This window comes from Amblyomma mixtum, chromosome 4, assembly GCF_055824585.1.
Source record: "Amblyomma mixtum isolate Tamu chromosome 4, ASM5582458v1, whole genome shotgun sequence".
NCBI classification, from domain to species: domain Eukaryota; kingdom Metazoa; phylum Arthropoda; class Arachnida; order Ixodida; family Ixodidae; genus Amblyomma; species Amblyomma mixtum.
In genome coordinates, this window is record NC_143015.1 from 21,858,637 (window position 1) to 21,876,578 (window position 17,942).

The 17,942-nt window shown below is 48.9% G+C and overlaps 1 protein-coding gene across 1 annotated transcript; it reads left to right on the top strand.

Annotated features, from left to right (window-relative positions):
• The first annotated feature begins 3,213 nt into the window (after window positions 1-3,213).
• LOC149345845 (uncharacterized) lies at window positions 3,214-11,743 on the top strand. The gene is made up of 2 exons (XM_089541209.1): window positions 3,214-4,149; window positions 11,712-11,743. Exons 1-2 carry the CDS (start codon window positions 3,267-3,269, stop codon window positions 11,741-11,743), a joined length of 915 nt encoding a protein of 304 aa, XP_089397335.1. The 5' UTR covers window positions 3,214-3,266.
• Window positions 11,744-17,942: the final 6,199 nt, after the last annotated feature.

The following is a 17,942-nucleotide window of genomic DNA, read 5'->3' on the forward strand; positions in this document are numbered from 1 at the left end:
CCTTCCCTCGTTAATCAATTTGTTTATTTATTTATACATACCGCAACTCTACTGGGCTATTGCAGGGGTGGGTGTGAACAAAAACAATGTAGAGAAACAAGAAGCACAGCAATGGCAAACAGCTAAGGCAATATGGAATGCAAGAAAAAAGGCTAAGAACAGCTCTAAAGGAAGAGAGTGAGTAGAACCAGGTAAACAATTCCCACATTCGACTACACACCCAAAGAAACTGTTTAAAAATGTCCGCGCAGGCAAAATAAGGCGTGATGTTTAGGCTGTGGTGACTTCTATATTTAGATGGTATACAGCAGATTAGGTAATCATTTGCACAGATTGGAAAGGAGAGTTAATATGTAATGTAGAAATTTTAAAGACTCAGTCCTACTTCGAGCTGATAGTGTTTGCAGGACCGGTGATGAAAGTTGTGTGCAGGCGAAAATTTCTTACAAAGCCTGTGGCATATGAAACGAACGGCTTTCTTCTGCACTGCCTCGATTTGGCGAATGTCGCGTTGTTTATGCGGGTTTCAGAGAGGAGAGACGTATTCAAGCAGCGGACGGATTAGTTATTTATACATTAGTAGTTTCGTATCTTTATGAGCAGCTTTTATTTTGGGACGTAGGTATCTTAACTTTATAAGTGTCTTTGAGGTTAATAAGTCTATATGTTTGGACCACGCCATGTTGGGTTTGAAAATAAGACCAAGGTATTTGTATTGACTCACGCCCTGCCGAGAGATGGGCCGTGCGACAGATCCCTGTCAAGGGAAATTCTGTTTTTTGTTGCAAAAGCAACACTTCGCTAGTCGCGGAACCATTTCGCGAAGCTCTAGAAAGGCCAAGCTGCGCCTGCGCTAGGAGCGGGTGACGTCACACGACGCACAGCTGGCGCGCTGGGGCCGCCGCCGGAGCTGCCGACGCCGCCGCGCGCTCTCCATCGCCTCGCCAACAGTCTCCCTCTCTCTCCCTCTCTGATGCGCAATAGCGATTGCGCATCGCCATCTGCGTGGTTTGTGGTGCATATAAAACTGGCAGTGGCTTAGCTCTGCTATGCCAGGATATACGTAGCGTGAGGTGAGAGCGAGGTGTCCACATCTGGGTGGACACATGAACCAGAGGGAGGGCGCATAACTGGCCTCTTGGAACAGTGGACACCTCAACCATGCTTCAGGCTAGTGGCGGCAGTGACAGGTGTGCGCTGCATGCGTTGGCAGAAACGCGTCGCTGAAGCCATAGGTCATTGGCGTTCGCTGTGTTCATTGGCGTTGGCGTTGTCAACATTTTACACTCCGATCATTTTGAGGAAAGGAAGGAGAGCGGGCGGGGCGAGGCCCACCGGCTGTGCGTAGTGACGTCACTTTCTCCCCGCGCATGCGCAGCATGGTCGTGCAAGAGCACGCGAAACGGCGAGACTGTGGGCAGTGTAGCTCACGCAACAGTAAATGGCTACGCGCAGATGTTGCTTTCGCAATCCTGCAGCTTTAACCAGAGCTAAACCACAGCCAATTTTTACTACAGAATTGCGGAAATATTGTCGTGCCGTCGAGTTTAAGCGATAGGCTTAAATTAGCCAATGTCGTGTTAAAACGCGTTCACTCTGGTCGCGAAGACGACGCGAGTTGCTCTGGTCGGTTGGTGGCGCACACCGAGCGAGAGGAAGTGCTTATTCACACAAGGCAGTGGAGTGTGTAACTCGCTTCCCGAAACACTTTGATTTGAGCTAGTTGGTTGTAGCATGACATGTTTACGCAAAAAGCGTACTGGCTCTAAAAGACGAAGACAAAACACCACACCTGAACCAGTCCTGTGTGTTGTGTGTTTTGTCTTCGTCTTTTAGCGCCAGTACGCTTTTTGCGTAAACATGTCGCTTCCCGAAATCTGGCTCTCTCTCCGAAGATTGGCGCCGCTCGCGCGCCCTCCTCCAAGCGGTGCCTGTGTGTGCAACCGTGTTTGAGGTGGCACCAAGTAGCCACCCGCGCGAGCGTCTGCAGGCCAGTCAGCGTGCGCACGACGAAAGGCGCTACTGAAAGTCAGTATCCTCGTTTGGTTTGGTTAATGGGGTTTAACGTCCCAAAGCAACTGAGGCTATCAGGGACGCATCCTCGTTTGGTTTGGTTAATGGGGTTTAACGTCCCAAAGCAACTGAGGCTATCAGGGACGCCGTAGTGAAGGGCTCCGGAAATTTCTACCACCTGGGGTTCTTTAACGTGCACTGACACCGCACAGTACACGGGCCTCTAGAATTTCGTCGTCCTGGCTGCTGTGACGGGTCCGTCTCTCCATGTAACACGCTGCACGTTGTGGGGATACACATGAATCCCCTGCCCCATTGTAACGGCCGCGCGTAATTATCACGCGATGCTATGCGCGCGCCGTTCGGGAGGTTTGCGAGGGAGGGCACTCACGCCGCCCCCGCTTCCTTTCTCGCCCCGCCGCGACGCCGCTGCAGGGACTTTCCCTCTTTCCCCTTTCACAACGGAGAGACCTCCTCTCCACAGCCCGGGAAGAAGGCGCGTTTCTCCCGAGGCTCGCTCGTCTCTGGCGGGAGCCGTGCACACGCACGGATCAGAGATCTGCCACGGAGACCGCTGCCCTTATCGCCCGGCCACCGTGTGTGACTTGACCGCCGCGGGCCGTGAGCGAGGAACCACGCGAGGTGAGCGGAACCTTCTTCCCCCACATTTTTGCGTGCGCTCTGCCCTTTGTGTTTTTCACCCCCGTACGCGAGCGGAACACTCGCCCTCGTTACGGCGGTTGTATTGTTGCTACTGCATTGTATTGCTCGGGAGCAATAAACGCTCCTCCGAGTAGCATACTCGTGTTTGTCCCCTCTGGCCCGAACCCGCCGTGGTTGCGACTCACCGCACCGCGGGTTGGGGGTCACAGCTCTGACTGCTAGGGCTGGCACGCTGGTGCTAGAGAGCGACAACTGCTTCTAGCCCTTTGAGCGTTATTGCAAGAATAACCCCCATATTCTTGGCGCCCAACGTGGGGTCAGAGGTGTGACAAACCGAGTGTCTGTGTGAGCGACTGCCGACACACAGACTAGCCATGGCGGCGAGCGGGATTGACATCCAGTCCCTGCTGTGGTTGTCCAATACGGCTTCTCAGCAGCAACATCTTGGCACGGCAGTAACGACTACTGCAGGTGTGTTCCCAGAGGCTGACACTAGCCCCTGTGATCTTATATCGTTTGAGCCGAGCGGTGCTTCACACGACACACCGGCTCAGACGAGCGGCGACGCTAGGCACTTCTCGCCAAGCGCTATGCCGCCAAGTAGGGAGAGCATGGCGCGACATGTGCAATCTTGCTCATCCCACGGGGCCGCTCAGCCAGAACTACCTGGCCAGGCCCAAGAGGCTGTGTTGCGCAATGCCTTGCGCCTCATAGAGAGCCTCACGGGTATCGTGCAGAACAACCTGCAAACACCCGCTCCAGCGGCGAGTCCGAGGCTAAGGGTGGACCTTCCCAGCTACGGCGGCTATCACGATCTTGTCAGTGCCAACGAGTACCTTGAGCGCATGCTGACCTACCAGCAGGCGACAGGGCTTTCCGATGGCGAGATTCTGGCGCGTGTCGTGCCAATCTCACTGACTGATCAGGCTGCCCGCTGGTTCCGCCTTACTGGCTATCGGTCTCGCACGATGGAGGAGTTCCGAGCGAGGTTTCGCGAGGAGTTCTTGCCCGCAGATTACGACCGTCGTCTGCGGCGCGAGTTGGAGCTGCGTACTCAGCATCCGGACGAATCGTTGCTTGAGTACGTGAGGGCGATGGATGAACTCTATCGTTTTGCAGACCCCTCAGCTTCGAACGGCGAGAAGGTAGAGCGTGTTACGCGACAAGCGCACCCTACCTTCGCAGCCTACCTACGAGGCCTACCGTTCAGGGACTTGGACGAACTCGCCTCGGCAGCCAAGCGCATACAGGCGGACATACTCGCCTCCCGCGCGTATCGGCCACCCCCGCCAGCGTCGCAGGCACTTGAGCCGCGATGCGCCTGGAACGGAGACACTTTTCGAAACCGTTCCCGGGGAGCCGAAATGGTTGCGTTCAGTGACGGGCAGTTGAGAGACGGTTGGGAACTATCAGACCGAGCTCTCGACCCGTACACGTATGCTATGCGGTCAGCACACGCTGCGCGTGGCCAAGGTATGCAGAATCGGGACCGACATGCCGACCCGAGGACGCTAGACCAAAGGGCATCTGCGACGGTTCGCCCGGCAGGGAGGAACGGTCAGCCGGCGCGAGGCGACAACTGCCCCGCCCGGCAACGGCCGAATACCCTCTGCTACCGGTGCAACCAACGAGGGCACTACGCCCGGGAGTGCAGAGGCCCCGTGAACCGAGAGCACGCGCTTTCGGGAAACGAACGCAGCCGCCGGTGAGCAACGCTTCGCAACCGGCGGCGTCAACAGCGGTGCTCAGTGAGTCACACGAACTCCTAGCCCCGCTGGCTTGTCGTTTGGAACCACCCAGCGACACGCCAGTACCTCTTATTGAGCTTACAGTGGCACAATGTAAGTTCATGGCATTGCTAGACACAGGAGCGAGCGCATCCCTGTTTGGCGACGAGGTATGTGAGCATCTCCGTCGGAACGGACTCCGACTGCGAGCGAGCAACCTCACGTTCCGATTAGCCAGCGGCACTGCACACGCGAGCGGTGCCGCGCGGCTTGTGGTGCGGTGGGAGAAAAGAGTGAGGCGCCAGCGCTTCGCTCACCTCCCCGGCCTGTCGGTTCCAATTATTCTTGGTAGAGACTTCCTCGCCAAGACGGGCATTGTTATTGACGTCTGCAACGGAGGATATAGGGAGCGAGCATGTGGCACCCTGAAACCTTTCGTTCAACCCCAAAAAGCGTCGAAAGCACATTCGCTTTCCGATGCTTCGCGCGCAGACGTACGCAACGATCGCCCGAAATAGAGCCTCGAAACGCCTTCGGCCCGGCTGAGCTACCAGCCTGTCGACCTCGCCGAGAAGAAAAGCGCGGAAGGGAACCTCTCCCCTCCCGCGCGACCCCCTGTCCCCCCTGCGGTTGCATTCTGTGCCGCGGCGGCATGCAGGCCTCCCCACCCGCTGCTGGACAACTCAGACAGCTTGTCGGGGAAGGAAAAAGCGCGTTTGTCTCTGCTCCTAAACGAGTACGACGCCGTATTCACGGAGCGGCCTGGCTGCACTACGCTGGTTAGGCACAAAATTGAGACAGGCGACGCTGTTCCATGGAAGTGCAATCCTCGGCCAGTCAGCTTGGCTAAGAGGAAAGCGCTCGATAACGCACTGGACGAGCTTCTCGATACAGGCGTTGTGGAACGATCAAACAGCCCCTGGGGGTTTCCAGTGGTGCTGGTGCCCAAAAAGGATGGAACAACCCGCCTTTGTGTGGACTATCGACGCCTGAACAAGGTGACACGGAAGGACGCATACTCACTTCCGAGCATTCCCTCGATAGTGTCCAATGTTGGTGGAGCGAAGTACTTCACTACGCTCGATGCTAGCAGAGGATACTTTCAGGTGGAGATGACCCCCAGTGACCGAGAGAAAACTGCCTTCACTTGTCACAGGGGACTTTTCCAGTTTACCCGAATGCCGTTCGGCCTGGTCGGCGCGCCCGCGACGTACCAGCGTCTGATGGACCGTGTCCTAGGCGATGCAAGGTGGCACCACGCTCTTGCTTACCTGGATGACATTGTCGTGTATTCGGAAACCTTTGATGAGCACTTACGCCATCTCAGGGATGTACTGGAAAGGCTGAGGTCTGCGGGAATCACTCTGAACCCGAACAAGACCCAGATAGCGGCGACCCGAATAACATTGTTGGGGTTTACGCTAGACAAAGGACGCCTTCTGCCGTGCGAAAGTAAGCTGCGGGCTATTTTGCAGTTCCCGTCGCCGGCAGATATAGGCGGACTAAGACGCTTTCTGGGGCTGGTGAACTTTTATCGACAGTTTATCCCAGATTGCGCAGCTCTGCAAGCCCCCTTAACAGCGCTGTTAAGGAAAGGTGTGAAGTGGCATTGGGGACCCGAGGAAGAGGCGGCTATCAGTGCGTCTCAGTGCGGTGAGGGGCAACTAACATTATAATTCAGCAGGATGCGTTGTTGGGCAAGTTGGTTCATATTGCTTTAGAAAGATGGGATGCGCACATGAGACAATCACAAGAAAGAAGACGGGACGGGCGCCCGTCCCGTCTTCTTTCTTGTGATTGTCTCATGTGCGCATCCCATCTTTCTAAAGTAACATTATAATTGGTGTTTTTTATCGTCCCCTGACCTAGTGGGTGGCTATTCGCAAGAATTTTCTCGAATTCTGAGTGAGGTGTGTACGCTTTTTCCCAACAGTAAGTTGATCATCTTCGGCGACTAACTTTCCAACCATTGACTGGAACTTATTAGCCGTCCCTCCCAGTAACACTGAAGCTCATGCTTTTCTCCACTCCTGTCTTGATTTTTCCTTAACGCAGCTCGTTCATCTGCCTACGCGATCCTCTACTAGTACTGCTAACATTTTGGATCTTGTGTTGTCAACCGATCCCGACATCTGCTCCGACCTCAATCACCTGGATGGGCTTTCCGATATGCCATTATAATTGGCAATCTGTCCTGCTCATTCAAGAAAAAGAACCTAAGAACAAAACAAATCCGATGCTACAATAAAGGCGACTATGTGACTATTAATAACAAACTGCATCTTTTTTCTCTGGAGTTTCTGGATGATTTCTTATCTCGCTCTGTTGAAGAAAATTGGACACTTTTCTTATCAATAACTTCGTCCCTGTAGTTACAATCAAAGAGAATAAATGTGCATCTCGGTTCAACCAACAGCTTCGTCGACTAAATAATAAAAAGAAGCGCCTTTACAGGCAAGCAGATAAGAACAATCTTTCGAGGGCGTGGAAAAAATATAAGGAATGCGACAAGCTTTACCAAATGTCTCTTAAGTCAACCAGGCGCCACTTTTTCTTTAAGGACTTATCATCCATGTTAGCAAATAATCCGCGCCGATTCTGGAAAGTGACAAACCCAATTAACAATCCCGATATAATTCGTACTGATAATGATGGGATTCCAGTTCGTGAAGCCCCCTGTGTTCAGCTATTTAACGACGCGTCCTCTTCCGTATTCACTAATGAAGACGCCTCGTCAGCGCCCTGCTTAATTAATTTTCCTAACACATCAATGTCCGAAATATTTGTTAGTCAAACTGGTATATTATGCCTACTAAATAATCTTAAGATTTCTACCAGTTCTGACCAACATGGCTTCAATCATAAAATACTTAAAAGCACATCGCACTCCATTTGTTCAATAATAACTGCCATGTTCTCTCAATCATTGTATTCTGGTCTCATACCTGATGACTGGCGTGTTGCCAAAGTTATACCGATCTTCAAAACCGGTGATCGTTCTTCTCCACTTAATTATCACCCTATCTCACTAACGAATACTTTCTGCAAACTTCTGGAACACGTCATTCATAGGCATATATTTAAGTACCTGGAAAACAACAACATAATTTTCAAATACCAGCACGGTTTTCGCAAGGGCTTCTCTTGTGACACACAACTCGCTGGTTTCGGTCATGATTTGCATTCATCCATTGATGCTGGCGGACAAATTGATGCCGTTTTTCTCGATTCTTCAAAAGTTTTCGACCGTGTTCCTCATCATAGGCTTATACTGAAACTACTCAGTTGAATATACACCCTATTGTTGTTACTTGGATTGCGGACTTCCTCCGCGCTAGGCTTCAGTTCACCTCCATTAATAACTACAACTCCACTCACTCTAAAGTCACTTCTCGGGTACCACAGGGGAGCGTCCTTGGCCCACTCCTTTATTTAATATATATTAATTATCTGCCAAACTCTGTGTCTTCTCGAATTAGGCTCTTTGCCGATGACTGCGTAATATACCGAAATATTTCATCTATCACTGACCAACAATGTTTGCAAACTGACCTTGATGTAGTAACCGCATGGTGCACGGCTTGGCTTATGCCACTTAATACTTCCAAAACTAAGTTTTTGTCTTTCACTCGCAGCGCTCGTATTCCCACACCTCATTTTCTAAATAAAAACTCTGTCGAACTTGCTACTTGCTACCTTGCTACCTTGGAGTTCATCTGCAATCTGACTTAACATGGCATAACCACATTAATATAACTTAAACATCCGCCAGCCGCTCACGCGGCCTCACACAGGCTCCCCCCCACCTGAAGAAACTTGCGTTCCTCAAACTCATTCGTCCGAAGATTGAATATGCATCAGCCATCTGGGATCCTGAACAAGCCTATCTCATAGCAAACATTGAGTCCTTGCAGAACCGTGCTGCGCGTTTTATTTTTTTAGACTACTCACATACTACCAGTGTCACTGCCCTAAAAATCGTGCCGAATTAGAAGACCTGTCTTTCCGCCGCAAATTATCACGACTAGCTCTTTTGCATAAACTGTATCACCATCCATCGCTCCACCACGATTTTTTCCTATCACCATCAGCCTTCTTTCCACGGCTCGACCATCCGCACAAAGTTAAGCGCATCGCGTGTCGTTCATCTGCATTTGCGGAGTAATTCATACCACGCACTATCACAGAGTGGAACGACCTACCAGCACACATAGCCACTGAATCTAACGCCTCCACATTTCTCGATCTCATCCGCAGCGACGTTGGCATTTAAAATATACTGTTGATGGAAATTTATGTGATTGCGTTCTGTTGTGCCTTATTGTTTTCCTAAACCTATTACTATATTGCTTTCTATTAGCCTGTTTCTTTATTCTCTGGTGCTTAATTATCTTCCCATGTTTTATTTAGCCTATTTATTGTTCATTTGCTTGTTAACAATGTTCCTGTTACATGTGACCCCCCCCTATGTAATACCCTCGAATGAGGGCCTTTAAAGGTATGTTGAATAAATAAAAAGATAAATATGGTTCCAGAATTCTCATGGCCCCCCTTTATTTGCATCGCGAACTTCAGCCAGCCACAGATCAGAGGACTGCTTTATTTTAGCCTGGACGAGGACCTGAACTTGCTGTTTCTTTTGTCGATAAGATTCCCATTTTTCGCCTATTTCCTCTTCAGATAACTCCGCCCTCTTTGCTTCAATGTGTTCCCTTGAAGCCACCCGCCGTTGTTCGATGGCCTCCTTAATTTCCTTATTGCACTAGCTTCGTGGCTTCCTCTTTCCTCTCCAGCGGTTTACTCCTTTTACTTGTTTCATTTTTGTACTGATGAGTAGTTCTGATAGTAATCCCACTTTTCCATAGGGTGTTTTTCGATTGCTTCCTCTGTGTCGTCTGCGATTAGCGCTATATGTTCGCCGTTTAATTTTGCGTTCTCTCTTTGACTTCTCTGCATTTCTCTTTCGATCAGGGCTCCCAACTGTAGACTAATACGTTTATGATCACTTCCTAGGCTGTCCTTCCCTTCCTCGTCTATTTCCATAATTGCGAGCTTGCTATAGATCCATGATGAAGTTTAGCGCCAAAAACGAGGAGTAAGTAGGAGAGAAGACACAACACGAGCGCTTTTTTCGCAACTAAAACTTTAATGGAAGAACACATGACATATATACCCATCTCGTGAAGTAAATCAAAAAAGAAGAAACATACATGATATCGTCAAGATCAACCTTTTTTGCACCTTTTATGTACCTTTTGCACCCTCAGCACTCTTCAGATGTATCACCCTCAAAGGTATATCTTGACGATATCATATATGTTTCTTCTTTTTTGATTTACTTCACGAGATGGGTATATGTGTCATGTGTTCTTCCATTAAAGTTTTAGTTGCGAAAAAGTGCTCGTGTTGTGTCTTCTCTCCTACTTAGTCCTCGTTTTTGGCGCTAAACTTCATCATGAATAAGATTCAACTCGCCCAACTTTCCACCTTACTATTGCTATAGATTCTCTGCGATAGTAGGCAGTAGTCAATGGTAGTCTGCCTGTTACGGAATTCCAACGTGATTTGGCCCTCACATTTAGTTTTTTTATTGACGATAGCTAGGTAGTGCCGCTCACAGAAGTCTAACATTAACTTCCCGTTACAATCTGTGTATCGATCCAGATCATCGATGTGACCATTCCTGTCACAAAGCAGAACAATAACAGCACCGTCTCCAAACTGCTTTGTGTCGTCATTGAGGCACTTGACTAGATTCTGGTTTTCTTGTCTGCATTTGTCCCCTCTCCCTAAATAAACTACCTCTGGCCTATTCCTTTTACCGGCGATTTTACCGGTACCTTTTAGCGGCACTCTCTGGCGGCACACGCAGAACGTTCAGTTGGGCGAGTTGGTACAGATGCACTCTTGTAAAACAGCGCGAAATACGACGGACAGAAACAAGGACATAGGAAAGCGCCGGTGCACTGCTGAGTGTTTTCGCAAAGCGCCAGTCGGACACATCACCCCAATCGCTTGACATATAGCCTCTTTCACGTAGCGAATATGAGTCACTTAAAAAAAAAACTGGCAGCGGTTTAGCTCTGCTATGCCAGGATGTACGTAGCGTAAGGGGCTAACTGTCAAGCGACAACCTCGGTGTCTGAGGTATTGAGGTTTTCCAGTCTTCTCCACCGACTGGCAGCGGCCCGACTCTCTTTAACCGCCATGTAGAGCGCACTACATCAACCGCATGTCCCGCGCACTATATACGCACGATACGCCCTCCTCGCGCATGCGCAGTAGCGCGTGGCAGTCGTGCACATTCAACAATTGTGCGAAAAATGGAGCATGTCTTTGAATTGGGCTAAATGCTGCTGTGTTTTCTTTACGCGCAGGCACACTCCTATTGACTCAGAATATGTTTTAAATGAGCAGCTTTTATCAAAATGTTGGATTATAAATATCGTCGTATTTACTTTTCGGCTGACCTGACCTGGAGAAAACAGTTTGAGTACATAGCAACAAAGGCGTCGAGAGTGTAAAAATTTTTAAAAAGCAATTTTAGGGATGCTGCTCAAAAGGATAAGGGGCTTTTATATTTTACTAACATCAGATCAACCACGGAGTATGCCTGTGCTGTAGGGACCCTCAAGCCGGAACCCACTGTGCTATTCTGGAGCGAGTTCAGAATTGTTTAATAAACAGATTCACAACAGCGGTACGGAACGAGGACAGAAGACTTTCCTTGCTGCTCTGCCGCTCTCCTTCGTGCGCATGTTGCGTGCGCCGCAGCGGTGCCCCACTGTATTCGTGTGGTGGCGGCTGGTTGGAGCACGAACCCACTGCAGTAACCACAGCACAAACTGAATGAAGCCTTGTGCCAATGCTGCTGCTCATGAAGGACATGTTCGCGACAGTGATCTATGTGGTCGCGCAAGAATAGCGCGGTCATTTTCAGTGTGACCGATGCTAGAAGGCAATGACTTTGGTCGAGTGGGGAGATCCTCCATGAGGTCGTAGTACTGCGGCTACGCACGTTCGTAATTCGTGTTTCTTTTCTTTAAATTTAAACAGCGCTAACATTTCAGACGAATACCCAGATAGACATGGCAGGACGGGCGATGTCTATCTGTGCATTCGTCTGAAAAGTTAGCGCTGTTTAAATTTGAAGAGAAGAAAATGTATCACCAACCAGCCCCGCACCGTGTTTTACTGAGTCGTAATTCGTGTCTCGCAGCTAGCCCCGGAGCTACGGTTCCAGATAGTGGCTTGTCAAGACCACATCGGACCTGCTGTCTATGCACGTATTCCCTCTTTACTGCGCAGGCATGCCAGGCATGCAGATGAACAGTTCGTAGCAATGCTGGCTGCTTTACTGAAGCCTGCTTCATCGTTTCGCGGTTTGAGAAAATCTCACGTGAAGTTCTTGCACTAGCCGAAGGCGGTCATAACCCATCGGGCACAACGGCCTCGCTGAAAGTCGCCGGATAATAAACTCGATTATGTCGTGCACCGTTTGCATATTGCCAGTGCTCCCGTGCCGCGTCGCCTCACGTGGCAGGCGAAAAGTGCGGCAAATAAATAAATAAATAAATAAATAAATAAATAAATAAATAAATAAGCGCAAGGTAGCCGACATAAGAAAGTTCACAATGGAGAAAATCGAGCATGCTCTAAAGAACGGAGGTAGCCTAAAAGCAGCGAAGAGAAAACAAGGCAGAGGTAAAAACCAGATGTATTCATTAAAAGACAAAGAGGGCAATGTCATTAGCACTATGGATAAGATAGTTGAAGTAGCCGAAGAGTTCTACACAAATCTATGCAGTAGCGATTGCAATCAGAATGTTACTGAGAGAGGCAGTAGAGCACAGCAATGCGAAGGAGTAACGAAGGAGGAAGTAAAGAAAGCCTGAGGAGCAATGCAAAAGGGGAAAGCAGCTGGTGAGGATCAGGAAACAGTAGATTTGTTGGAGGAGAGATTGGGCTCGAAAAACTAGCCACCCTGCATACGCAATGCCTTGTGACCTCGAGCGTACCTAGGGCTTGGAAAAATGCTAACATTATCTTAATTCTTAAGAAAGGAGACATCAAGGACTTGAAGAATTACAGACCGATCAGCTCATTGCCTGCTGCCTACAAGGTATTTACTAAGGTAATCGCAATAGAGTCAGGACAACCTTAGACTTCAGCCAACCAAATGATCAGGCAGGCTTTCGTAAGGGATACTCCACAATAGACCACTTTCACACTATTAGTCAGGTGGTAGAGAAATGGGCAGAATACAACCAACCCTTATATATAGCCTTCATTGATTACGAGAAAGCATTTGACTCAGTGGAAACCTCAGCTTAACCTTTTAAGGTCTGCACTAAGAAAACGAAAAAACGAGATGACTGCACGACGAAACATTAAGCGAAGTTCACGGAATGTACGGCGAACGTTGCGTACAGAACCCCTATCAGCTGCGGGCGTCATTACATTGGGCAGACAGGAAGATGCTTCAATAAGAGGGCGAGAGAACATAGATTATGCGTGCGCAACAAATCAGGAAGTAACCTAGCCGACCATTGCAAAGCATGTGAAACAGAGCAAGAGAACGGATGCTAAAGGAAAAACAGAGCGTGAAGTCATGGAGGCGTATTTTATAAGAAAGGCTCGGCAGGAGTCCGTAAGCACGCTTTCTATTCATTTAGTCGACAGTCGGAATAAATTTCTGGATGGCTACCTATCGGTGTGAACCATGTCCTCAACGAGTGCTTTCTGCAAGCAATCTTTTCCTGTTGTTATGAACTGGAATGGTTTCGCTTTTCCTTCCCGTTGTCTTGCTCTTATTCTTTCGCGTTTTATTAGCTTTTACTTCATTTGCTATTCACCCTTCTCATAATTGCGTTTCCCCTCCGCCAATGGTCATTTCTTCTCTCCCACTCCACTTCGTTGTTTTAGCGTGTAGCCCTTTCAACTCCTGTTTTCATACTTCCCGTTTTTTTCGGTTTTTTCTGTCTGTCTTTCTATTTATTTATTTTTATTAGTTTTATATCTTTATACTTTTTGTTTTTATTCAATTCTCTAGTTCAGAAGATATAGTTTCCCGCCTCGTGTTGGTTTTCAGTCCAATTTCTGGTAGCTTTTACTTCCCTTGCCATGCTAATAAATGTAATTACCCATTGTCACCCCGCCTTCCTTCATCACATGTTTGTCTTAGCGTGGAGCTTTGTACAGTACCTTCATCTTTTTTACTCGATCTGCATTTTTTACCTCTTAATTTATGCCGCGTTATTTGTTGGGCTCTAAACTTTTAAGACACCCTTAAAAAATGCGCACTTTTCCACTAATTATGTTTCAACCCGCGGTGTCTCTTTTCAGTTCGTTTATATCGCCGGCACCATGCTTTTCTCTTTTTTATTTTCTTTTCTTCTTATTTTCCACATGCTATCTTTTATAGCGGTCTTCTTTGCGCATGCTCATCGAATCATAGCGGTGGTCGGCTCCTATATGCTTGAGGTGGTGGCTTTTCAAAAATAAAGTTGCAAGTTAGCGCCTGTACCGTCCAGTTCTGTGTCGTCTCGGTCCTTTTTGCGCTGTCTTCTAAGAACTGCTTTACCAATTATATTACTGCAGCTATGGAAGCTGTAGTAATGGCGGAATGGCGTGCGTAATTGACAAAATGAGGAATTCCTCGGCCAGTGGCATAGTTGATATTAATTCAAAAGTTTTTAAAAACTAGCCTGTTCAGAGAGTTTCTCTGTTTTTTGTTCTCGCAATCGCTCTCCTACGAGAAGATTGAAAGGTGGGGAAAGCCGTTCCTGTCCACAAAACAAGTACTGTCAGCACCTCTCTTAATTCAGTAAGGCATGTTGACGGGCTAGTTGATTTTTCATCTTGAAACTTGGGAAAAACTTACCTAGGCGCAAATGATTTCACGACACAAAAAGAGACGAGGAGACAACGGACAGGCGCCTGATTATCGCCTAGTTTGTTTTTTCTGCAGCTTGCTTTTTTTTTCCAGGACTAAAATAAGAATTCCATTTTTGTTAGCGACAGCTTCTGTTTATACTGTTAATTATTTGTACCGGCATTTTTGGTTGCGTTTCTTTTGTGTTTGCATCTTTGAGTGTGTATTGTTGCATACCCTTCGATACTTGTCTGTTTTTGTAACTTTGATCTATGACTGGCCGTCATCTTGCTGTTTGCCGACTAGTAAGAGGTCGGGACTTCGTCAAGCTCTCCGAGCGTTTAGTCCCGTGCTCCTCCTTCTCAAAGGTTTGATTAATTAATTAATTGATTGATTGATTGATTGATTGATTTCACTTACGAGCCTTCCCTGCCAACTCTTGCAACTTGTCGTCATGCAATTTTCCAAGTCATGCAATTTTTAGATTTCAATAACTTGTTGTATCCGTCGCCGCATGGATTCCGCATAAACTTTCCAAGCGAAACTCAGCTAGCCATATTCCTTCGCGAACTCCACACTACTTGACATTAACCTATTTTCTTACATTACGCAAACTGCCTCATCATCGCTTGCTTCTTAAATGCACAGTTGAACCTGCATCCGACATAGTACTGTGGATTGCAGAATTTCTCACGCATCGCTCTCAATCAGACTTCATTAATAACCAGTCCTCTGGCTTCCAGCCGCCTCCGGCGTCCCGCAGGGCTCCGTCCCAGGACCCTTGTTATTCCTCATACACATTAACGACTCCCCCAGCACCTATCTTCTCATATCCGCCCGCCTCTTCGCAGTTGATTGCGTTATTTGCCATTCGAATAGTAACGGACCCTTCTGACCGAGATTCCCTACACGCAGACTTGAACCAAGTGCAAGATCGCTGTTTGCGGTGGCTGATGACACTAAACCCTACAAATGTAAGTATATCAGAGGGCGTAGCCAGGGGGGCGGCTTATAGAGCTTCACCCCCCCCCCCCCTCCTCCTCCCGAAGTATTTTTTCGTACTGTCAGGCACCGCCGACCAAAACAATCACTGGCGCCGGAAGTAATTCTGGATTTTGTTTGCAATGTCGTTTTCACACTCGAGAACACATTTCGGCGCGAAAGTTGTGAACTCAGGCTGGATTTCGTGGCAACCACTATGCACCTGGAGTCGGATAACGCAGGGAGTCCCATCCGAGCTCAGGAGTCCCATCCGTCAGACTTCGGGTCTGTGCTGCCGTTGACCACCCTTGAACCAACGACGCAGACCTACTGCGATCGCCACTTGGCTTCCACGGCTTCCTGGGATAGGCTGCACGAGCTTACGGTGTTTGCGGAACGCCGTCGACAGGACCTGGCTACAGTTTTCCTGCTGCAGCTGCTCAGTTCTTGGGGGCGGCTGACGGGAGTTCGTCAGCGTCTCCCGTATCCAGCTCCGTTCCTCATCTCCTGCCGCTCTACCACCGCCTCCCAGAACGCAACGCCAGCGACGCATCGCAACTCGCCAACCCGCGTCCGTGCTACCTGCAAGGCATTCCCGCACCATCTGGGACGCTTTGTAGGCGGTGAACACTGTCCTTTTTATCCCTAGTGTTGTACGCGTTTCTAGTGTGCAATTTATGCAATTTATCTTCATCGTTCGGTTCCCCATACACCGATCGATCTTTCACGGTGGTGCAACACTCGCCAGGAGGTCGTTGGCCTTCTCGTAAAACCTGCACATACACCACTGATACTTGTATCTTTCTATGGTCGTCCGGGAACAGTGTCTCCCAACCTAGGTTGGATTCGTTTTCTCCGTAATAACTACTCGGGCACCCCTATTTTAGTTGGCGGAGATTTCAACGGCGCTCACACATCGTGGGGCTACCCTTTGGATTCCTCCCGGGGTGCTCACATTCATGGCACCTTTCTAGATCATTCATTTCAACTACTAAATCAACCGCAAACTTCAACGCGCCCTCGGGGTGGTCCGTTTTCGCCTGATTTGTCTTGGTGGTTAGGGCCCGGCTACCCTCGTTGGAATGTTGAACCAGACACTTGGGGCAGTGATCACAGCCCTATTTTAATCTCCATCACAACTTCGCGTCTCCGTAAAATACGCCGCAGCGTGCGCTTTACATCATGGGATTCCGTACGCGCAGATAATAGGTTGTCTACGCTGAACCCATCTACTGTTCTGTCTACCCTCTCAGCTGTTTTGTCGACTCATACATTCGCCACTACTGTAAATGAGGATGATCCGAACCCGGACATGCATCTCCTTAATCTCTGGGCTCTTCGTCGCAGGGCGGATCATTATGCTTCTCGTAATCCCGACGACCCTTCAGCTCTTCTAGCTCTTCATCGGGCTACTGCACGTGCGCGGCGCTACTCAAAGCGACTTAGCAGACAACGCTGGGCTGCATGGTGTGCCCGCCTCTCCTCTACACAGGGTAATAGACATCTTTGGCGGGTATTTCACGCCATGGAACGCACTTCTCAAGTAGCTGATTATACCGAGAGCATTCGCTTGGCTCTGAATGTGGATGAAACTTCATTTGCACAACAAGCAGCCCGTCAGTTTTTCCCACATCATGACTGCCTCCCTACCCCTTCTCCCATATTATCGATTTCGGAGCCCCCTGATGAGGTTACTTCAGATTTTACCGCGGCAGAATTGCTGGCCTCCATAGATCGCCTCAAAACAAGCACTGCTCCCGGGCATGACGGTGTACCTAACTCGTTGTTTCGCAACTTGGAAGGACCTGCTCTACAGTCCCTCCTTGATACATTCAATGAGGTGTGGCATACTGGAGTTATTCCTGCAGAGTGGAAACATTCCATCGTTGTCCCAATCCCCAAATCAGGTCAGCCGCCGGTTTCTCTTTCGGCCCTCCGCCCTATTTCACTTACGCCTACTATCTGCAAGCTTTATGAACACATTCTAGCAGCTCGCTTGTCGTGGTGGCTGGAATCGAATGATTGTTATCCAGAATCTCAAATTGGGTTCCGCCCTCACATTGAAACAGAAGACGGCCTGGCTGTTTTGGCTGCGGACGTACTAAACCATTCTCCCCATAGTCATCTTGTTCGTACGGTGATCGCGACTGACATCACAAAGGCATATGACAACGTCCTACACTCTTCTATTCTTGGCACCCTTCAAGATCTCGGTCTCCCGCATCGCTTTCTCCTTTCAATTCACTCATTTTTAACAAACAGAACCTTCAGTGTACGTATCCATGGGAAGCCTTTTGGTCACTTTACCTCCAACCGCAGTGTACCCCAGGGCTCCGTCCTCGCCCCCACATTATTTAATGTAACTTTTATACCTCTTGTCCGAGCCCTAGAGAAAATTCCTTCTGTGCGCGTCCTTGCGTACGCCGACGACATAACCTTGTGGTCCTGTAATCCAGATGCGTCTGTGCAACAGTCGGCGCTTCAGCAAGCGCTGGATGCCTTAACATCACGACTACCCCCTTTGGGTCTGACCCTCTCGTGTAATAAATCTTGTTTTATTCGCATTGGCAACAGAAGTGGCTTACGGAAAGCAGCACCTTTTACCTTTAAGGTAGACAATTCTCCAATTCCTCAAGTTGAAAGCGTGCGTGTGCTAGGTCTTCTACTTCATACATCTGGGACTG